At 32.1% G+C, this 24646-nt stretch overlaps 1 protein-coding gene across 1 annotated transcript in view; it reads right to left on the bottom strand.

The window, feature by feature from the left end:
• Positions 1–24646, bottom strand: part of TECRL (trans-2,3-enoyl-CoA reductase like) — a 77626-nt gene that overhangs the window by 2679 nt on the left and 50301 nt on the right. The window contains exons 6-9 of the mRNA XM_069458185.1: positions 23184–23289; positions 21865–21937; positions 13570–13613; positions 6284–6341 (exon numbers count right to left, since the gene is read on the bottom strand). Coding sequence (XP_069314286.1) covers positions 6284–6341; positions 13570–13613; positions 21865–21937; positions 23184–23289 — 281 coding nt within the window. The remainder of the gene's footprint in view (positions 1–6283; positions 6342–13569; positions 13614–21864; positions 21938–23183; positions 23290–24646) is intronic.

Below are 24646 nucleotides of genomic sequence, written 5' to 3'. Positions count from 1 at the left end.
CTTCCCCCACTTCCAGTTACAACACTTAATTGTTATAAGCCATCATGCATGGCATGTTTGGAAGAGGCTTGATGCACAGAAATGTATGTCTGGTTGATAGAACACAATGTCCCTGGAAGCTAAATGGCTGGATAGCCGATGATGCTACTGCAGACTGTAGACAAAGACATAAATTATAGATGAATAATTAAGTGGTTTGAGGCAGATGGTGTAATATAAAATTCACTACCCCTTTTCAATTTTGGGACATAAATCAGTTCTAGACTCCAAAATAACTGATGGAAAAACAGTCTGGAACCTTAGGAGGAAAAACATTGCAACACCAAAACAAATGTACCTGGTAATAATTTGCATGATTCTTTACTAAAAGAACTTTATTAAATGACCTATGGTCACTTATTCGGAGAATTGTATAACACAGAAAGTGAAATAGCCCTACATTTTAAGAACTTTAAGACAAAATGGATCCATGAGATCAAAAATGGTCATTCCCCCAGACCACGAATGAATAAATGAAATATACATACTTTGTAGTTTGCATAATCTCTACATTGATTTCTTGGTCTTTGGGGAAAGAGTTATTGAATGGGAAAAGCCATTGGAAGACTGAAATTATATCTGTTCTTCTGTAAATATAAAGCAGTACAGCTTCCCATGGGGAAATTAGTGCCAACTTAAGATCCAAAGTTTCTTGGCTGATGTTCTCCATTATATCACCATTTAACTCACTACTCTAGCCCCTGTAAAAGTCAGATGTTTGTTGGAGAATAACAGTGAGGTACTGCAAACTTGATCATTCATTATCTACTACTGCAACTGATTACCAGATATAATATCTTTGCCAAAGCAGATTAACCCAGTCTTGGGTATATGGAGATGACTCTGAGTTGAAAAATGTATTTTTTTCTACCTCTGTTAGAAAAGGGTCTCAGAACAGCTTCCTTTTCTTTAAAATGGACCATAATATACATTTACAATATTGTTCTAGGGCTACTTTAATGCCCTTCCCTCTTATCCACATTTTCTAATAAGCTTCCTTTAAACTACTTTTCATATCAAACTCTACCAACTGGAGAACATGACTTGTTACAACTTGTTTGTACAATCAATATTAAATGGTTCTTCTATATATAACCCATGCCTAAGCATCTTTAATAGAAATTACAACAAAATTCAATTAATATGTAAGTGAGGAAGTAAAAAGCCAAACATAGCAAAGACTCATTTAGAGCTGACACAGGAACTGATAGTCGGATAAGGATTTTATGTCAGGAAAATGAATCTTTGGGTGTTTGGATAGCTAGAATTGATGATCAGAAGACAAAGTTACACCTTGAAAAAGGTCTGAGACCCAATATATCAGAATATTGGATATAAAGATCTGAAATGAAATTATTTGAAAGTAGCAAGGCAAGAAGTTTTTGTGTTGAAGGCATTATTTCCAAGAGAGGAATAGTATATGAGAAGTTAGCTCAAACGAGAAAGATATCAGAGTAGAGGTCCCCAACATTTTTGGCACCAAGGACCAGTTTCATGGAAGACAATCTTTCCATGGACCAGGGAGGGGGGAAACGTTTTTCCAGATGATTTAAGCACACTATATTTATTGTGCGGTCAAACCTCTCTGCTAATCATATTCTATATTTGCAGCCTTTCCTTAGCACTAGCATCACCACTTCAGTTCCATCTCAGATCATCAGGAAATAGATTCTCATAAGGAGCACACAACCTAGATCCCTCCCATAAGCAATATACAGTCAGCTTTGTGTTCCTATGATAATCTCCTTTTTTACAAAAATCATTTAGTTCCAATTTAATACTGAGTACATGTGCTGTTTGTGTTTCCATTCTTGTGATACTTAACTTAGGAGGATGGCTTCCAGTTCCAACCAGGTTGTTAAAAAAAAGTATTAGTTCACCATTTTGTTCATGTATGAGTAATACTCCATGGTATACAGATACCATATTTTATTAATCCACTCATGTATGCTTGGGTTGTTTCTACATCTTTGCAATTGTAAATTGTGCTGCTATAAACATTCAAGTGCAGATGTCTTTGTTATACAATGTCTTTAGTTTTGTAGATACATGTAAGACACTTAGTTTTGTAGGCTGGCTATCACAGTTTGAGAAGACTGAGAATGGGGCTCCAATCCCTTCTGGCTTGTAAGGTCTCAGTTGAGAAGTCTTCAGTTAGTCTGATGAGTTTTCCTTTGTAAGTTACCTGCTGCTTACACCTTACAGCTTGTAGGAGGGCCTCTTTCGTGTTTACCTTGGCCAGTCTGACAACTATGTGTTGTGGTGATTGCCTCTTCATAATGAATCTCCCAGGGGTCATTTGAGCTTCTTATATCTGGATATCCAGATTTCTAGCAGGGCCAGGGAAACTTTCCTCAATTAAGCCCTCAAATAGGTTTTCCAACCCTTGTGTATTCTCTTCTTTGCCCTCAGGTATGTCTATGATTCTTATGTTAATCCTCTTTACATAATCCCATATTTCTTGTAAGTTTTGTTTGTTCTTCTTGTTTCACAGATTTTCTCTTTGACTGACTTATTTAATTCAAAGGTGTTATCTTCAAGCTCTGAGATTCTTTCTTCTGCCTGATCTAGCATATTCTCAAGGTTTTCCACTGCTTTGTATTTCCTTGAATAAATTTTTTCATTTCCAGAAGTTCTGTTTGATTTTTTTTTTTAATAATTAGATTTTCTTAGTAAATTTTCATTCATTTCCTGCATTGTTTTTGCAGTATCTTTGTGTTGGATTTCTATTTTCTCTTGTATTTTATTTAGGTCCCATATAATCCATATTTGAAATTCTTCATCTGTCATTTCAGTCTTTCATTTTGGTTGGTATCCATTAGTACGGAGTTATTATTTTCTTATGGAGATGTCCTTTCACTATGATTTTTCATGTTTCCAAAGTTCTTTCACTGCTTCCTTTTCATCTGACCTCTCTGTTGAGACCTATGGGTGCTAGGCCTGGCTTATAGGCCTGTCTCTGGGTCCCCAAAGATCAATTCCTGAGCATGCCAGAGAGAAAGGTGCTGGTCATGGATTGCCTATGGGAGTGCTCTAGGAGCTTTGGTGTACCTCTCAGGTTAACTCTGACCTGCTGTCTTCACCTCTTCCCAACAGTGTGTAGTGAGTTATGTTCCCCAACTTATACTCAGTGATGGTGGGTGGCACTTGTGAGTGTCAATCAGCCACACTCTATTTTCTTGAGTTGGAAGATGCTATGATGAGTTATATTGGTTTTCTCCATGTCATTGGTTAATGTTTGTGTGATAGAGCCAGCTACCGAGATGCGCTTTAGTGTCCATGGTAGACTCTGGTCCCCAGGTGGAATATTTGAGTGTTCCAAGGTTTAGGAGGGGCTCTATAGCTCACAGGGGGTTTCTTGGTCTCCACTACCACTGAGGTGGGGAGGGAGCACGGTAGTTTGTGGCTACATTGCAGAAGCCTGAAAGGCTTTGCTATTCCAGCCACTAGGGGGAACCACTGGTAGGAGAGTCAGGACAAACTCTCCATTCTGGGAGGGCTGTTCATGGGAGAAGGGGCTAAACTTGTATGCTAAGGCCCCTGGCTGGGTTCTTTCCACTCTTATCCAGTAGTGCAGTTTTTCTGTGCAGAGTGGTATGCGCTCCCCTAAATGGCCACTCCTTGGCCGCCCACACACACGGTAAAACTGAGTCAGTAAATGTTGTAAAGGGTGTGCAAATTGACCTCTCCATCAGTAAGAGATGCTTGCTGGAAGTAGCAAGCTGCAATGTTGTTTTTGGGTCCTGTGACCAGCTTTAGTCCTTCAGGAGAAGCACACTTGAGTGCCACAGCACAGGTTGGTGGAGGAGTGCAGCTGAGTGGGGCTGAGTTGGGTAAGCCTGCCCTTAGGCTCCACAAAGGCTGGCAAGGTAGCTGTTTTGGCAGGCATCAAAGGTCTGCTCCCAGCTTCTGGGCAGAGATGCCAGGGAGGGGCTGAAGTGGCCCTACCCACCAAGGAAGTCTGCTTATGGAGGCAGGTCCACCTGAGATTCACAAACCTGCAGTCTGCAATGGGCATCACTTCTCTCCCCCTTCCTCTTCTCCACAGTTTCCTGCTGGTGTCTGCCGGTAGGCAGGGGCCCAAGCCAGCCTAGCTCCTTGATGACTGTGCAAGGTCACATTGTTAGCCAGCCAGAGATAAGACTAGAACTGGTAGTATTTATAACTTTGGCAATGTTAGCATTATTATTAGATTGCATTATGTTTTGCTTATCCACTAAAAAATCAAAAGAAAATAATACATTAGTGTATCAGAAATTTTTCATTTGGGGTTCAGATACCTTCAAAGGGAATTCACTATATCTCTGTGTTTGGCTTATATGAAAATGACTTTCAATCTCTTAACAAAATGTAGGCTTTACTCCAATACAAATGAAGTCAAAAAGCCCATAATAGCATTGGCTTTATATGTAATTTTTGTTCACTAAGATAAAGCACAGATACTTTTAAATCATAATACAATTTTTTTAGATATCCATATATATAAACGATCAATACTCAAAATGTTGAGTAGTCAACACAATGTTATGCAATGTTGTAATAAGAAACAATCTCATATACAGCTTTTTTCATATATTCACAAATATTCTAATAAAATTTCCCCTTATAATTCTATGTATTTTATTATATATTACAATTATTCTGAAATGTATTTAATGTTTCACCAACTGCCAGAAATTTGACAAGCAAGGGAATGTTAAGATATTCAGATGGGAGTTAAAACATACGTGAGAAGACATCTGCACTAGAATGTTTATAGCAGCACAATTCACAATTGCAAAGATGTGGAAACAACCCAAGTGCCCATCAATACATGAGTGGATTAATAAAATGTGGTATATGTATACCATGGAGTACTACTCATCCACAAAAACACTGGTGATCTCGCACCCCTTATATTATGGTGGATAGATCTGGAGCCCATTCTACTAAGTAAAGAATCACAAGAATGGAAAAAACAAGCACCATATGTACTCACCATCAAATTGGTATTAACTGATCAACACTTAAACATGCACATATAGTAGTAACATTCATTGGGTGTCGGGCAGGTGGGAGGCAGCAGGAGGGGATGGGTTTATACACACCAAATAGGTGCAGCACACACCGTCTAGGGGATGGACAGGCTTGAAGCTCTGACATGGGTGGAGCAAAGGCAATACATGTAACCTAAACATTTGTACCCCTGTAATATGCTGAAATAATAAAAAAAATACTCAAAAAGATAAATATGCTTTCATGTTTTCAGCTGGACTGCTAATAATATGAAGCCCAAATATTGGCCATTTCTATTTGAAATTTCTAACTATGTATTATATACACTAAGCAGCTGGGAATCCTTACCCATAATTGAACCTAAAGGAGATGGCTGATTTACAAAAAATATCTTTAAATGACATAGGCACTATAAACTTTTTCAAATATATTTAGCATATATGACTAAACTTAAGTGCTCTCAGGCATTGTTATTTTATTGCCACTGAGTTTTTCAAAGCAAGATCACCCTTACTAGGAAAAAAGTTAAGAAGTTATTTGAAATAATGGGATTGTATCAAATATTGTGCAAATTAAGTTAATATTGAGAGTTAAATAATTTGAATACTCATCAATTGATTTCATTCTGCTTGCTTTACTTCTTAATAATTAGGTTTAGGGTTTTGTTTGTTTGTTTTTTAGTAGATATAGGGTCTTGCTCTATCACCCAGGCTGCAGTACAGTGGAGCAATCATAATTCATTTTAACCTCACACTCCTGGGCTCAAGTGATCCTCTCACTTCTGCCTTCCAAGTAGCTAGGACTACAGGCAAGTGCCACCATGCCTGGATAATTTTTTCCTTTTTCTTTGTAGAGACAGAGTCTAACTATGTTGCCCAGGTTCGTCTTAAACTCCTGGCCTAAAGCAATCCTCCTGTTTTGACCTCCCAAAGTACTGTGATAGGCATGAGTCACCATACCCAGACTTATTTTTTCACATTTTTAAGCAAGATTATTGTTTAGTGTATGGTGTGTGGGGGGGATTGTGTACATGCAGGCTTCATTTTAGAAAAAATATTATTAGGGAATATGATTTAATGCAAACATTTGGAAAACTTAGACATAAAAGGGCAAAAAGAGTGGCATACTCTTATTTAAGAGTTTCCAACCATTGCTATTTTCCTTTTAAAAAAAATATGGTGTAAGGATTTCTAAAATAATTATTAACATAATCCACTCTAGAAAAGATAAAAAGTAACAAGGAACTAACCTGTGTGATAGGGATGAGACAACATTACATTGATGAAATGATTTCCAGCTTCACAAATCTGCAAAACATTTTAAACCTTTTCAGTGTGATATACTCATTTGTATTTTTCAAAATGTATTCTAAAGGTATACAAAATTCATATAGTACATTAATTCTAAAGATTCAAGAAGTATATTTTTACACTCATTCTAAGAAAAGAAAATGTTATACTATAACAAGGAAAAAAGTTGTTTGTTCATATATATTGAATCAAAATAATTAGTTACCATGAGTTTGAAAATTCTGAAGATATTCTTGAACCCTTTTGATAACCAGGTCAAATTGCCTTGTTAATCAGATGGTGCAGATTATCTGCTTCGTATTTCTTAATCTGGGTAGATTACATACCATGAAGTGACAATTCATGCTGCCGATGACTGATGGCATAGGTTTATATATTCCCAGTTCATTAACATGGTAACAACCTCTCTAGTACAGGGGTGATAATTTGATTCCCAGCAGGTTGCAGCCAAGTTTAGAAAACCTATTATAAGTCATACTGTCCCACAAAAGCACTTGAGACACTTGCTGATTGTCTATCATATGACTCCTTGATCATGTACGCTCCACTAGTTGTCCCCTTTAGCAGGCCACTGAAAATCAAGGACTTACCACTATCTCCTGGGACACATAATGTTCCCATTTTGGAACATGTATCCTGTGAAGGTTAAATCCTTCCTTTACCTGCCATATATACCTTATTTAATTTAACACCAAGTATGTGTTCAACAGAGAAATACTATATTATTGACAAGAGATTATGTTATTCAAAATATTTATTGTTTAGTATTATTCAGCTTTTAACCATAATATGTTCTAAAAGCTGAGCACCCTTTTAACTCAGTGCCTTTAATGCTATTAATGTCTTAAAATATATCTGATTTTTTTTTCTTTCCAACCATCTCTACATGCACTTCTTCACATATCATAATAGTTCTACAGAACTGTAATTATAATAGTTCTGAGAATTATAGTAATAACATATATATAGTAATAATATAGTAGTAATAATATAACTATCTAATTTCTAGGTGACTCTCAGACTGAAAAATTGGCTTATATTTCAATACTTTCTAAATTTTAGGAAATAGATTGAAAAAGAAAACAAAATCCATTTCTCATCATCTAGAACTGTTATACAAACATGTCACTTGGAATAATCAACTTTAATAGATTAATTTTATCAGGATATAATGTAACAAATATACCAAAGATATTAAAACAATATTTGAAAAGCCAGGAAACAATACAATGACCAATTTTGCACAAAAATAATTACACAACATAAATACATAAAAGGCTTCTAGTTTCTCAAGTTATCATTATGAAGACAAAGCTGAATTTTGAATTTTCAGATAATTTTTCAGTTGTAATTTTTTACATATGGATGTGGGTAGGACTGTCGGCTTTTGGTTGCATGGGCCTATATTCACATGCCACGTCTTTCATTTACTAAGTATGACAGATTAAGTGAATTATGCATTTGGAATTCTGTTTTTTCATCTAAATGGCAGAAATTAATTTCTGTCTCTAGGGATTTTATGGTAATTGAATGAAGTCAAGTACCTGACATATTGTTTGCTCAATAAAATTATCATGATAATTTTAGTTACAAATTTAATCAGTAAATACTTCTCCAGATTACCCTACATTGATCTCACTTCTTTAAAGTTGTATTACTATCTCACACATTGTCAGCACTACAAAACACGTAATTACTAAATTAATGGTTTCTTGCATGTCTGTTTGGTCTTCAAATATTTTGTTCATCTTTCAATCCAGCCACTCTATCATATTTTTTTCATCACTCACAGAACCTAACACAAAATGGAATATATTGTAAAAATATTTAATAAGAAAATTACCAAATACTTGCGAAAAAATATATATTTACAAAATTACGGCTATTCTTCTGATGAAACATATTTGCTTTGAGATTATTGATATTTTTATAGTCATTCAACAATAAAAATATTTAGTGTTCCTATTTATCACAACAAAACTAAATATTAAAACATCAATCATCTCAAAATATGGGCCATGAATAAAATAGCGTTTAGATTTCAGTTAAAACACTAGAGTAACCTTCTACTTATGACATAATTTATCACTAGGTACCCCCTCAAAGAAACCCAATTATGTACCCAAATGAAAAATATAAAAAATATAAAGGTAGAAAAAATGTGGAAAATAAAAAGCCAAATTTTTCATCTTGCTGTCTACTGATGAAATTTCTATCTATGAATATTCTGGGGACGGGGTGAAAAAAACGATTCTATCTGTATGCTTTGAGATGCTTGGCTTGTTAACTTCACAAATTCTCATTGATTTTAAAAAGCAGTGGTGACTAGTTGTAATTTCCATCTTAAGCACTGACTTTTACACCTCTGGGTGAGTCCAATACAGGTTGCAATACTAACTTACCTAGATAAAAGTGGTTGATATGATTTTCTCTTAGGTCAAGACTAAGACTAGAAAATTCAGTCAATGCTATAAAGCTTAATATATTTTTCATCACTGATTAAAATTTCAGAGTCACATTAAATGTGAAACACTGGAATGTTTCTCAGTATGACTTACACATTTCTCCTGGATTGATTCTTACCTAAATTAGATGTCTTCATTTGGTATATTATAGCCTAACAAGGGTAGTTGCTATTAAGAAATTTGATTTTACATTCTTAATGTTTAAATTATCTTAGATAATAAAATATCTTATGGTACCTACTATAACCTATGCATGGCCCCTATAAACACAGATGACCAAAATATTGTAGACAATAATTATGTAGAAACAGAGCAAAAAAATACTAACAAGACATTGTTCATATATATTTAGAAAGAAATATTTAAACACTATATACAAGAAGCAGCAGTTTTTTCCTACATTATAGTAGTATAAAAAAAGAATTCAAGGCATTAAATTTGGCTTACTTATATAAAAATTGATCATTTTTCACAATTTTACTTTTTTCAAAAAGTTTTATATATTAAAAAAAGGTTTATATCTTATAACACACTCACAGAAAGAGAGATAAACAACTCAGGGACTTTGTAAGAACTGCCTTTGTCATAAAGGAGAAGATAGCCTAGGTTCAAAAAGTAAATTTTGCACAACAATGTGAATATATTTAACACCACTGAAATGTGTAACTTAAAATGGTTAGGATGGTCAATTTTATGTTATGTGCTCTTCTTCCCACAATTAAAAAAAGCCACTAGATATGTATGTTTTAAGTAAAAATGAACTTTAGAATCCTAAATATTGAAAATTTAAATGGGTTTTACATTTGGATTCATAGGTGTGGCTTAACATAATCTAAACAAAGGTATTTAATATATTCATTTCTGCTTATATCATGTACTCTTTATTGAGTAATTTGACTACTTTTGCTTCAAACTAGCATTCATTTGAATGATAGCTAGGTTTAATGATTCAATAGTCCATTCTCTTCTTCAGAGTTATCATCATATGAATAAATATAAAATATGAAATTGTCAGCTAATATAATTGAAAGAATCTCTGTGTTCACAAACGAAAATCATTTTCCCTTAATTGCTTTGATTTAGAAAGTAAAACATTTTTACTTTTTCAGTACACTCTGTACTTTCATTCTCTGAATTTTTAATTTTATTTTTAATCAGTATTACTAAATATTGAACAATGTGCACTGGGGAGTGTCAAGTTAATAACACATAAAGAACTTTAGTTAATATATTAGAAATGATGTATCATGCATCATATTGTGCTCTACAAAGTTTCCTGAAAATATTCCACATTAAATCCCACTGCACTCAGATTAAAAAACATGTTTGAATCAGAGTATGCTGGATTTCAGCAGTAAAGATGTCCATTGTTTATGACTAGGTACTGTGTCTTGGTCAGTAACATTCTATTATCCTGCCGTAACATTGGAAACATACCAATGACCAATGACCAATGACCAAAACAGGGGTAGAAAGAGGGCAACTTTCAGTGATCCACTTTTATGTTATTTACATATTGCTCTTTTTTTTTTTTTTTTATTTTATTTTTATCTTATTGTTATGGGGGATACAGAATTGCAGGTTACATACGTTGTCCATGTACCGCATTTCCCCCGAAGTCAGAGCTCCAGGCATGTCTGATCCCCAGATAGTGCGCGTTGCACCCATCATGTAGGTATATATCCTTCCCTTCCCCACCCCCCTTTCCCAAGTCTGCACCTTCAAGCATTACCATTCCCCAAATGGTGCGCAATGCACTCATTGTGTGGGCATACACCCATCCTCTCCCCCACCCCCCACCTCAGTCTGCCATATTGCTCTTCTTTACAAACCTAATCAAGTTAAGCATTCTCTCCCTTAAATAAATGAAAATGATGTGTCTGTAGAACAAAATCCAAACATTCTAAGATAGAATTTGTAGCCATCAAATAGGCTGTTATTTTGTCTTATTAAATTCCATTGGTTTCTACAGTAAAAACATGTTTATAATATGATCTCATAATATTTTTATCTGAATGAAAATGATCTGTTTTACCTTTTCATGTAATCATTCTCCCAACAGTTTTAGGTGTTGGAAAAATGGTTTAGATGCATTGCTATTGTTATTATTGATTTTGGAAGATGCAATATCTTACTTATAATTTTATCATTTGAGCAATAAATAACAAATAGCCATTGTACTAATTTAATTGATATATAGATTTTGCTAAAATATTTTCGATATACTTTGGTTTGTTTTCAGTTTCAGCTATTTTAGTTTTCTGGATTTATAACAATAATACTAATAATAACTAGTTATAGCTTATGTTTTATTTATTTTCTATTATGAAAAATTTAAAAAAAAAGAAAAATTCTTGCTAAAGATATGATTACAGAGATTCAACTATGAAATTTATCAGCTATTGGGACCTTGGGAAATTAGTTTCTACTTTAGTACTTAATGCATATTCATCTAAACTGAAATGCTATTTGACAGTAGCCAAAGTTAGCCAGTATTACAATGTCTAAGTACACATAAATATTTTAACTTATGATAACTTATATTACTGTGCTCATAAAATTATTGAAATTTTGAATTTCTAATTACTATACTTTTATTATGAAATTCAGTTATTATGAACAAAAAGTGAATTTTGAATTATAGAATGTAATACTTACAATGAATGGTTGGCCTCTTCAATTTAGGTGCTTATGTGCAAACTTGATCAATTCATTAGTTATTATATCTGGCATTAGATTCAAATTCCTAAAACTTGTATCTTAATATCATATATTATTTGTGAAAGTAAATGTGCCTTGCTTACATTGATCATTATTAAGAAATTTGAGGACTAGCAGGCCTTCTTGATTTCTCAACACAATTTATGTCTGTAAGAGCCTCACAGTGGCCCTTCTGTCTCATTTCTAAATTTCAATTTTCTATGGAATATAATTACGTTCAGTATTTTTACCTTCAAGTAAGGTTATCACATATACTTAGTACTACCTATAATTAAAAGCAATGCATGTTATGTGCTTAGAAATGTGGAATTAAAGTTATCAAATTTATCCACTACTTCTGTATTGGATGTAGTCTATTCTGTTATTTATCAATATTTGTGTAGGTTTGCATCTTAGGCTTTAATTCATTTGTGCCTGAGGGGGATGTATAAAATACCATCTATTAATAAAGATATATGTGAACAGTGAGAACTAGTAGCTTAAAAAGCAGCCAGAATTTTTAAAAGTCTGGGAGAAAAAAACGTGTAATTGCAAACTATTAGAATTTTGTTATTTCTAATTATGCCTCCTTTAACTTTTAAAAAAAATATTATAACATGTTTATGACAAGAGTTTTAAAGAAAAGCTATTACTTTTATTAAAATTTTTGTTTTATACTAATGCCAAACATATTTGAGGAAGGGGAAGGAATACATAGCTTACTGTATTTCAGGAAAGGGAAGAAATCAATAATATTTAGTGAAAATGGAGTGTTCTTAATAAATATGCAGAAATACGTTATAGTAAACAAGTTGGTAAAAAAGTGAACAACATAATAAGGAGGATAAAAATCAGAAGAATAATCAGATATTAATCTAAAACATACTTGAGGGCCAAATATGTGGTTATTATTTTGTTTACCCATGAATTCATTCTTCCATTAGCTCAAATTTACTGAGTAGTTAATATGAAGAGAACATTAGACTAGGTAAAATACGGATTAGGAATAAAGTCATTGCAACAAATGAACTGCAGAATTACTTTCAATGAACAATTTACGCATATGGAAAATTAAAAGACTCTGTGATATATTTACAGCACATTTACTAAAGAAATTATAATCAAATGAATTAGTTGTATCATTCATTCAAGTAAGTAATGAGTTCTTCCTATACAAAACTAGGTGCTGGAAAGATAAAGACAGACCTGCCTTTCTCAAAGCCAACTAGTAGAGAATGTTACTACCTAAGCTATTAGTTCACACTCACACACACACACACACACACACACAGATAGGGTCATGTGTGAGTCTACCAAGTGCAGTGGGTGATTTATGCCTTGCATGAAATGTTTGGAGATAAATTGTTAAATACAAATTTCACAAGGGATATGGACTTGTACATGAATCATGGGAGCTTATTAATTTATCAAGAAGAGAGATGAAGGAAGAACATACATGAAGGATGAAAGCTTAGAATTATATAGCATATAAGAGCTAAATAAATGTCTAATTAAAAAATTAATGCATTTCAGAAATAACTGAGAATCTGGTGTTCCCAGGTTGATTTTATACAATGAAGTAAATGTTTATGTTTAGTTACACAGAATGATATAAAGAACTGGACTGCAGACAATTTGGAAAGAGCTATGTTTGTTAAAATAAGGAAACTTTGTATTCATCTTAAATTAGATAAATTAATAATTTTGTCAAAGTGGTTTTTGGATGTTAATCTGTTAGATTTGTAAAAATTTTGCTCTTATTGGCTTGTAAAAATTGGTAAATGTGTAGACAATAAGAATCACTATGTTTTTTCAATTATTTATATTTTAAATAATTCTAATAATCCTTTATAGATAATTACATTTTGATTAAAAGATTTATGGAGCTAAAGACTTGATTATAAGAGGTTATTTGATTTACTTCATTTTATATCATTATGTATATGCTATAAAGATAGATCATATTCTCTACATGACAAATCCTCAAATGCAATCTGTTTTGTATTCTTAACACTACCAAAATTAAAGCATGAATAGCAAATAATATATATGATACATACCAGAAAACTGATAGCAGATACCGTGACTTGCCTGTTTCCAAATGCTAGAGAGTAGGAAAAGACGATGTCATGCAAATGCTCATATTTTGGATTATCAAATATGTAGACATAATTCAAGCAGTGTTTATTGGATATAAGTATCCTATAATCAGCAGTACTGTGTGATATGTAATTGACCTTTGGGGATGATACTTTTGCAATCTAAAGTGCTGAAAATATTTTTGTTTTCTACACGTACTTTTCTTCTAGTAACCTAATGATATTTAGAATACAAATGAAATCTATTATTAATTTGTATGATTAAACTCTTTGAAGGCATATTTAATCTCTCTGTACTTAGTATGGCCTATAATGTAATGACACCCCAAAATATCTTGTTTTTAATTTTTAACAATAAAAAGAAAAATACTACTAATTTTTTATTTTTGCATTAATGAGTTCTAAAAGGCAAAATTTTAAGTATTTTACATTTTTACCTAAATAACAAATATCTGAGACATGTGTTATTTGTCTTACTCTAAAATTAAAAAAATAGGTTATGTAATTTTCCGAGATCACATGGAGTAATGCACAAAGCAGCATTTAAAACAACATCCCTAAAGGCACCTTGCTTATGGTGAAAATGTTGAAATATATAAAAATATTAAAAATATAATTATTTGATAACCTCATCTTGTGTATTAACAGTTGTATTTCTTGTTTTATGTGTATGCACATAAATTGTATTTATTTATATAAACATATTTACAAATAAAGATTAATACACTCTTATTTTGAAAGTTGCATTTTTTAATCTAAGAATATATTTAAAGTCTTTCCCAATATTATTAAACATCTATTGTCATACCTGTGATAGAATCTGCATCAAAATGCATCAGGTAGCTAACTCTTAAAATATTAGCTACTATAAAATTGCTGTGGAATTAGGGTCACATTAATTTTATGTATGATAAGTAATACTGCTCTAAACATTTTTCTATATATAAATCTTGTACTCAAGTTCTGTTTTTGGGGATAGAGATGTAAAAGCATCTTTTAGTTAAAAGTTAAATAAGCTTTTCTGCATGGATATATGTATATCTAATACACCTATGAAACAAGTAAATGAATTGAAAGTTTTGTCTTTTAAAGTTCATACAGATAACTATAAAATAAAATTCATTAATAGAGATATTTGGGAAATAGAGTAAAGTGCAAACGGAAAATGAAATGCACTACAAATCCTATCAACCATGGAAATCCAGTTAAAATTCTGGTTTTCCCCTTTGACATATTCAAGTTTATTGTACGTTTTTATAACATTTGATAGAACAATTTTATCACCACCTTTTCTCTTAATATCCTATTATACCTGTTTGCCATATAATTATAAACATTCTTCTCCAGCCAAAACATATTAATAATTTGGTGATATGTATTCCTATCTACCATAATTCTTTTATTTTTGTCCACTAAATGAAACTTGACTTATTCTGCTATACTTATTAGGAATTCACATGAAAAGTATTGCACTGTGTGCTTATGATAAAATACAGATAAAGCTAAAGGCAATCTTTACCTTCATCGAACTTACCGTCTGACAGAGAAAAAATACTAATCACATGATAATGAATGTAAGCTTGTAACTTTGATCAGTGTGACTCAAAGGATCTATGTGGCATTTAATGGGAGAACTAAAAAGAAGGATTTGTTGTAATGAGGGACATCGGGGAGGACTCCTGAGTACATAATTGGGCTCTGAACTCTAAAAATGAATAAGCATTTATATAGAGAAGAGAGGGCTTCAGAGCACTTTAAGAAGAGGACAGTGAATATATGCCTATTTTCATTTTTAAATTAGAGTAAATAACGATGTGATGAAAACAGGTATTGGGTGAAGTGTGTAATATGTTTCATATTAATTTCCAAAAAAAGTTACAGATAGTAAAAATTGAATCAAACTTTCTAGAAAAGATTTAATCATTAAGACTTTCTATAATATTTTTATAATTTCTATAATGTTTCACTTCTAGATAAGCAAAAATAACCATTATTCCTTGATTATTGTTAATACCAAACATTTATGTTTTACTATTTTTGAACATATGCATTCTGATTTCAGTTTGATGGAATGTTCCGGCCATTGGGTAGTTTTCAGTACTGATGATACATTTTACTTATTTTTCTTGAGAAAGCATTCAAGAAGTATAAAAAATGACCCTTAAATGGAATATATGTTGGAAATATGTAGCCTTAAGTTACTTTATATGTGTTTATGCACAGATGCTATTAATTTTATGCAGTCAAATTTGTTGAGAATAAGCTGTGATGAAGATTGTGACAAAGGTCAGACACTATTAGTGCAGAGAATACAGAACGAGGTGGAAAAAAAAAACAGTTGATATAGAGGGCAAAGAACAGCAGTGTAAATTATGACACAAACAAAATCAGGAAACTAATAGTCATTGCTGTAATACAAGAAAAACTATCCTGAATTAAAGACTTGAATATATAAGTTGAAAGAACATAGGGTATATAAAGTGAACGTATGGAAAACTGATAAAAAAATTAAGCAAAAAATTAATCGGTTATCTTTTCATTTTTTTTTAATTGTGAGGGTAAAAATTACATTGTAAGCATACAGGCTTTAAAGACAATTGTCAAGGAGAACAATGTAAAAACTGAGTCAGTTATCTATTCTTCAACTTTAAACACATGCATTTAATACAGTACACAATTTGAGTAAAATCCATTTCAAAAAGGGAATTTCTGACTTTCTAATTACAGTGTTTTATTTCACGTTTCCTAAATATGATTTTCTAATGAGATTTTAAGTCTTGCTGCAAACAGCTTTAATATGAACTGTTTCCCGTTTTTTTTACCTTGTCATAGTTGTTCTGTGATTATTATTACATTTTTATTTTTAAACTCAGTATTTATTTAGGAATGTGTTTTTAAGTATCTAGTTTTAAATTTTTTTGTACTTAATACTTATTTTTAAACTTTTATACTCAATATTTAGGAATGTTTTTGAATATCCAGTTTCATTTTTAATTTTTTTGTGTTTACATTATACTTTTAAGGTTATTTCAATTCACCTAAAGATAATGTAGTTTGTACTATTTCCCATTTGTAAGCACAGTATTGCATTTTATGATCTAATATGTAATCCATTTTTAATTAAAATAACTTTATGAATTCTAATCAAAGACTTTCAAAAGGGAAAGAGGCACCTTCTATAAGTCTTAGAAAGAGCTAATAAATGAAAATGAAGGTCTTTTGCAGCATAGGTACAAAAATAGTGAAATTCTAAGGAAAAAATAAAACCTAATAAATGCCATAAGCATATGACAAATTAGAGTTACTGGATCCTGTTCTTTGTTGGCAATGTGAACTAATTATCCTAGGTCCACATTACCATCAATTTAAGAAATAGGAATCTCTACTACCTAGATCAAAACTCACTAGCAAGTTGAAATGCTTTTTTTTTTTCCCTGAATGATTATGTCTATCCATAATGTATCTACCTTGCTTTGGATTGGCTAGCCTCTTGTTCTCTTATTCAGGTCACTGCTCTCTGTGTCTAAACTGTTGATTCTGTTTCAGTGGTCTACCATGCAAACTTAAAAAATATGCCTATATTTTATAAAGTTTAGCTTCTTCATCTGTAAAATAGGGATACCAATAGTTTAATTTTCATAAGGATTACATGAGATAAAACATGCTAATTGCTTAGGACCCTGCCTGAAACATAAGAAGCCCTAATAAATGTCAATTCATATCTACTATATTACATGCATAAAAGGAAAGAACTTCTCCCGTACTATTTTAGCAGTCACATTCACCATTGTTTCTATTTATCGTACTTCCCTTAAATGACACATACTCCAAAAAGATTTGCAACTGTTTTATTATTCTCCATGCCATGATGTGAACTGAAAGTCATGTCCCTTTTTTGGTTATAGCAAGAGAAACACAAATGGCATATATGTTGGTCAAATAAGGACATCATATTAAATAATATAAAAATTAAAGTTCATTCTGAGGAATTTACTAAAGTTAGTGGTCTAAATTTAAAGCTTCTAGTTGCTTTTTCTTCTAAAGTGCCCACCATTATCCTGGAATATATTAGATGCTCTGTGGATATTTGTTAAACAAAGAAATAAATGCCTGATTCTACTCCTTTGTATTCCATTTTAATAACCATTATATCCCTGGGATTTTTTTTATTTATTTCAAAATATTAAGGGGTACAAATGTTTTATATTATATGGATCATTTGTGTAATGCTTGAGTCCCAGCTATAGGTGAGCCCATCATCCAAATAGTGTTCATGGTACCCCTTAGGTTGTTTTTTTCCCCTTCCTTCCTCCCACACCTCCTCCCGGTTGATTTCCACCGAGTTTTACCTTCCCTCTGTGCTCATTTATGCTCATGGTTTAGTTCCAATTTAACAGTGAATAATCAATGAGGTTTTCTTCTGAGAAATTCTATCAGTCACAATGCATTTATTTACATGTGATTACATTTTATGTATAACACTGATAATAAAAAGGAGATTCGGAATCAACCTAAGCGTCTATCAATGGAGGAATGGATAAAGAAAATGTGGTATATATGCACAAATAAATATTATTCAGCTATAAAAAAATGAAATTGTCATTTGTAGCAACATGGATAGAATTGTTAAGTGAAATAAGCCAGGTAAAGAAAGACAAATATTGCATGTTCTTATTCATATGCGGGAGTTAAAAAACTTGACCTCATGGAGGTAGAGATTTGAATGACAGTCGCCAGAGGCTAAGAAGGGTGTACTGTGAGGAGGGGATGAAGAGAGCTAAGTTACTGGGTACAAACATAGTTAGATAGAAGGAAGAAGTCCTAATATTTGATAGCACAGTAGGGTGATTACAGTTAAAAACAAGGTATTATATATTCCAAAATAGCCAGAAGAGAGGATTCAAAATGTTCCCAACACAAAGAAATAATAAATACTTGAAGTGATAACTATCCTAAATAATGTGACATGATCATTACACATTCGACCCATGTATCAAAATATTGCATGTATCCCATAAATATGTATAAATATGATGTATCAATAAGAAAGTATATGAACATCTCCCAATAAACATATTTTGTAATAGAAGTTCATTCAAAGGCTATTCTCTTTGTTTTTGTTTGTTTTTTTTTTTTTTTTTTTTTTTTTGAGACAGAGTCTCACTCTGTTGCCCAGGCTAGAGTGAGTGCCGTGGCGTCTGCCTAGCTCACAGCAACCTCAAACTCCTGGGCTTAAGTGATCCTCCTGTCTCAGCCTCCCGAGTAGCTGGGACTACAGGCATGCGCCACTATGCCCGGCTAATTTTTTCTATATATATTTTTAGCTGTCCATATAATTTCTTTCTATTTTTAGTAGAGATGGGGTCTCGCTCTTGCTCAGGCTGGTCTCGAACTCCTGAGCTCAAATGATCCGCCCACCTCGGCCTCCCAGAGTGCTAGGATTACAGGCGTGAGCCACCGCGCCCGGCCCAAAGGCTATTCTCTTTGTAAATGGCATACTTGGGACTTTCTAAACTTAAGAACATATAGAATATTTACTTTCAATTATTTTACAAAACAAGATAATTTTGGAAACACAGGCAGTTCTTGCTTTGAGTGGCAATAAGAGATTGTAAAAATTGCCCTGCAAACTGAAACTGTACAAAGTGATGCTAGCAATCAACGGGGAAAATTATGATTATTCCAAGTTTAAAATTATTGTTAAAACATTAAAAACTTACTACTGATTATAAATATGTAAGAACAGAAAAAACAGTAACAATATTTATTTAGTTCCCTATAATATATTAGAATTATTGAGAATTAAAGTGTTTTATTTCTTTATGAAAAACCATATCAGGTAGTATAAACAGTGCATGCTTTCTGGTCATAGAACTTATTTTTTTATTTCAAAATATTAAGGGGGTACAAATATCCCTGTTTTTGTTACATGGGTAGCTTTTATAATGCTTAAGTCAGGGCTATTACCGTGCCCATCACTGGAATAGTGTTCATTACACCTGTTAGGTACATTTTTATCCCTCCTCTTTCTCTCCTTCCCCTTTTTGGTTTGCAGTGACTTTTACATCTCTCTGGGCCCATGAGTGTCCATCGATTAGATCCAAATTATTAGAGAGAACATGTGGTATTTGTTTTTCCATTCTTGAGTTACTTCACTTAGGATAATGGTCTCCAGTTCCGTCCAAATTGCTCCAAAACTCATTAGTTCATTTCTTTTTATGGCTGAGTAGCACTTCATGGTGTGCAACGTATTTTGTTAATCCACTCATGAATTGATGGGCACTAGGTTGTCACAGAACTTATGATTCTGAGTGAGAATCTTTTCTATGTGTTGGCAAATGGTCATAATTTTTTTTTCTTTCTAAATTTAGGTCAGCTTTAACGTTTCTTCACTTTGCACTGTCAGTATAGGAAGTATCTCCAAGTTTCTTTAATGTAAAGATTTTACCGGTGTCATTTCTTGTGGAATATTTTATACTTTTCATCACCACAACTTTACAATTTCACTCTAGCATTATCACTTCTTGTTTCTTTGCTACACTTTCATTTTTGTTGCCTCATTTCCCTTTCAATTATGTATTTGAAAAGTGTGAGTTATTACTAAGAACTAAGAAAGCAACAAAACTACATACACCTTGCTGGTTGGGGTAGATCACAGTAACAGATATGCAGTTACTAATCAGTGTCAGATGTGATTGGTCACTGATCATGATGTGCATCTATTGTCTACATTGTGTTATGTGGACTGAAGAACTAGCTGCAAAGTTTACACTTTATAAAATTGCAATTAACATACTGTGGTAAGTGAAATTTGAATAATGATATTGGAGGCCGGTAATATTTAAATAAACTGTTGTAAGAGATCTATGTATAGAAAAACCATGGAAAGTGAAGACAGTATAAAAAATTCACTTTCTACCTAAAATCAGTATTGTAATGCTACTATATATGTTTCATAGAATTTGAAACCTACTTATATCTTATACAAATAAGGGTCTTGAGCCCAGCAAAATTAACTTTTCAGGGCCTCATTTCTCTAAACTACAATGGGAAATTTTAACACCTACAAAATGATGTTTCTAATTACAAAAGAAATAGCAAGTTTAGAGTTTTAAACAAATATTTTTAGTGTTTTGCATATATTAACAAAATCAACATATCATTATTTTGTAGCCAATATGAGAATGTAGCATTTTCAGAGGCTTTTCTTAACATAATCTGGAGCAAATATACCTGTCTGTTAAGGTTCTAAAGCTAATAAGTACATCTCCTGATAAAATATTTGAAAAATCAGTTATACGAGGTAAGGAAATTTTCTCCTTTAATATTCATGGTTTACTGTTAATATTTAGATAAGTTAAAGTTTTATCTATTGCAATCAATTACCCTTCACTTCACAGACTAAATTTCTTGATCTTAGCAAAGATCCTGAACAAGATAATTCTCTATATCAGTACTTCATCAAATAAAGTAATCAAGTTTATTTTCTAAAATTTAAAATAGATCTTAAATATACCATGTATCTCCATTTATCTTAAACTTTACAAATACCAGAAATAGATTCCAAAATAATTATCAATTAAATGGAAAACCATTAAATTATTGAGTTCTGTTTTGTGTGCCTTATGAGATGCAGAAAAAGCTGAAGAGAAAAAGTTCACACTGAAGAAAAAAATGAATTCTTTGATCATGGCAGGCCTTTTATCCCCAAGATTAATAATTCAGGATTTAGGGTTGGTCCAGTGTGCTTTCAACCAAATTGCCCATCTGAGTCAGGGGCCAACATATTTAATAAATTAAATTATAAGTAGAAACCAATATGTCACAGAAAAAAATTTCCCCTTTTCTCTCACTGAATCATATTTAAAAGAGCATGATTTATTCTTTCAATTATTCTTACTTTTAAAATGTGATAGTTGATTAATACATGATTATATAATTTTATGAAATTTTCTCTTCTTAATCTCTGCCTTTTTCATTTTATTATCTGGCCTTTTGGTGGTTTACAATCAACCAATATTTTTCCTAGAGTTCTTATAAATAAAAAATAAATGAAAATATATGAGTCAAATTGGTCTTTTGACTCTACACAAACATTTAACAAACATTATACAAAAGCAATTAAAATTGACATCTTTTTGTTATTTACTTATTCCTTTAATTATGCCATGTTGTTCATCATTTTCTATTGGTTTAAAGCAGGTTTTTGATTTTGGTCATTTAGTATGGGGTTAGTTAACAAAAAATCATACATACCTGGTGGTGTATACCATGGGTGATTGATGTAGTAGGCAATCCAAGAAGTGAATCCCCAGTAAAAGACACAACCCTACAAACAAAAGAAAACAAAATAAAGGTTAGGGAATATATATAATATATATGATATCATTTGAAACCACCACACATATTTATATTACACAATGCAGCATTTATATAAAAAATGACCTAAATGGTATAAATTCTCTAAGCTGGATAAATGGAATGCTTCATTGCCCAGTAAAGTAGCATTTTAAAAGCACTATTTTGATATCACCAAGGAAATGCGTTTCTTTGTTCCATTCTTATTAATATTAATGGGAATTTGGGATATAAGTCAAATGTAATAGTATATTTTAGGAAGATTTGTCAAGAATGTTTTTGTCTATCAAGTAATAAATATGAATGAATTACTAAAATATTAAATAAGTTATCTATTGCAAAAGACATACTAATATTATTTGCAACAGTAAGTGGATAAAAGAATGAATTATTAAATCATTAGTAACACACCCTGATTGACTAGAATGGCATGGATGTAGGATTCCTAGGCTATAATGCTGATCTTGAACTGATATAATACATTGTAATACCTTCTGTCAAAAGCGAAGAGAGTCTAAATGATTTCTGAGATCTCAGAATTATAGAGCTTTATGTTTTATTACAATGGCAACAATAAAATGACTGCCTTGTTGAATTTTTTTAGAAAGCAGTTATTTGCCAAACACAAGAACATTTTTTGTAAGGCCATAATTCCTTCTGAAAATAGATTTTAAATTGAAAGTGAATTAAAATAAATTTTAAATTTAATTAAAAAATTGAAGTACATGCTAATGTACTTTTCCACTTCAACAGTTCACAAATTTTCCCATTTTCTTGATAGTTATTTAATGGTCGATAACAGTTGCATTATATCCAGAAAGAGCAAAGAGACTGGCATCACACTGATAACTATGGAATATAGTATAATCGTTTTAGTCATACACAAAAATATATTTGTGGTAGTGTTCAAATGTGAGATTCTTCCACTTCAAGTGACACTCAAAGAATCTGAATTCAATGCTAAGTATTTCCAAAATAAAAAGGCTCCTGGCTTGTCTTGAAACATAAGGTCATGAAAAATCTTTCCATTAACTTAAACTCAAATGAAATAGATCACCTAGGAAATAGCATTATAGCAGCAATGTTTAAGGTATTCTGACACAATTGAACAAGAAAATCTACAAATGAGGGGAAAAAATGTTTGAATATTTTTCAAAGGATCTAATATACAAAATGCCTCAATAACAATTAAAAATACAAAACACATTAATCCTTACCTTTAACAAATTTTTCAAAGACGTATGTCCTGCAGAAACTTTGTGAACAAACAAGGTTTCCAAAAGGTATCTGACGTAGTGCATACAATGGCAGAAGCAAGCCAAGCTGGAAAAAAAAAAATAGAAAACAAACATTAAATTTCCTTCCAAAATCCTGGCTTGCCCTATGCCTGGGGTATTTCTTTTTCTTTTTTTTTTTTAGTTAACTACAATATCCTATTTATTAGGAAATATTGTTTCTGGTCATTAAAACAAGAGTGTTTAATATTTAATTCTAGAAATTTTCTAATTTTTGAGTAATAAAACTAAGAGTCTCTGAAAATTTACTTCTCATGACACTCCAAATATTTTATTAACTGTTATGCTCATATCTGCCCCAGGAAGAGGTATAAATATAATAATTGCAAATGTGTTCATATCAAAATGCCTCCGTTAAAGCAATTTACAAGTTTTAAAAATATCTAAAACCAACTTAGAATGCATTTGACATTTTATAATATTCAGAATAATTTTTTAATTGTTTGGTTGTCCTTTAGCAAGTACCAAGATTGAGAAAGTTTAAATTTCATTTTCTATCCAGTCACAACGCAGCCTTTTGTTTTGTTGTGTTTTTGTTTGAAGATCCTGTAGGAGATATGCCCTTATTCCTCTCTAAGAGATCCAGAGAGCTTTGTGGTGGTTGAGTCACATATAGAAATCTGCCTTCCATATGAACTTAGAAGAAAAATAATTTTGACCCTAAAATATGATTCAAAGCAATTTATGGAGACTTAACATTTGTGTATATGGCAATTAGATGTGATATTTAGAAAACTGATTTTCTTAATCTTGAGAAACAACACCATCCCGAAATTGAGGTGCCTTAGAAGCCTTGCGATTATTTTATAAATACCTGCTAGAAGCCTAAATTTCAAAAGCAGTTTGTGCGCATCCATTCTGGAACGATTTCATATAAACTTAACATATTTGCTATTTTGGAACAATGTGGCACAAATATGTTTGTCATTGAGTTGTTATAAAACATGATGTGTTTATATTTAAGAATAGTAACCAACTGTCAGTCAATTCCTTTGAGAATGTCACTGGAAACAATGGTTCTTTTTTCACGCTAGTGCTATGTGTCTGATAAAAAGTACATATTTAATCTAAAAAATGAGTGCTACTACATTCTCCTTCCAAACTTTCCACCCCAGATTCTTTCTAAATGAATTGGACATTCCCTTCACTTAGGAAAGAGAAAAATGTTAATAATCTAAAAGGCCCTAGACAACTTGACCTCTTCTGATCTGACCACTGTTACGGAAAGCCAATCTCCCCTGGCCTTTCTGTGCCTTGTTACACTAGCTTTCTTTCTACTGCTACAATGCACCAAATTGCTTTGTACCACAGATCATTTCCATGTGAAAATTCCTCATTCATTAGTTGAAATCTAACTGAATGCTGCAGAAAGCAAACAAAAAACT

Source organism: Eulemur rufifrons, chromosome 24 (assembly GCF_041146395.1).
Source record: "Eulemur rufifrons isolate Redbay chromosome 24, OSU_ERuf_1, whole genome shotgun sequence".
Lineage (NCBI taxonomy): Eukaryota > Metazoa > Chordata > Mammalia > Primates > Lemuridae > Eulemur > Eulemur rufifrons.
Note: the sequence above shows the minus strand (reverse complement) of the source record. Positions and strands in the feature narration are given on the sequence as shown.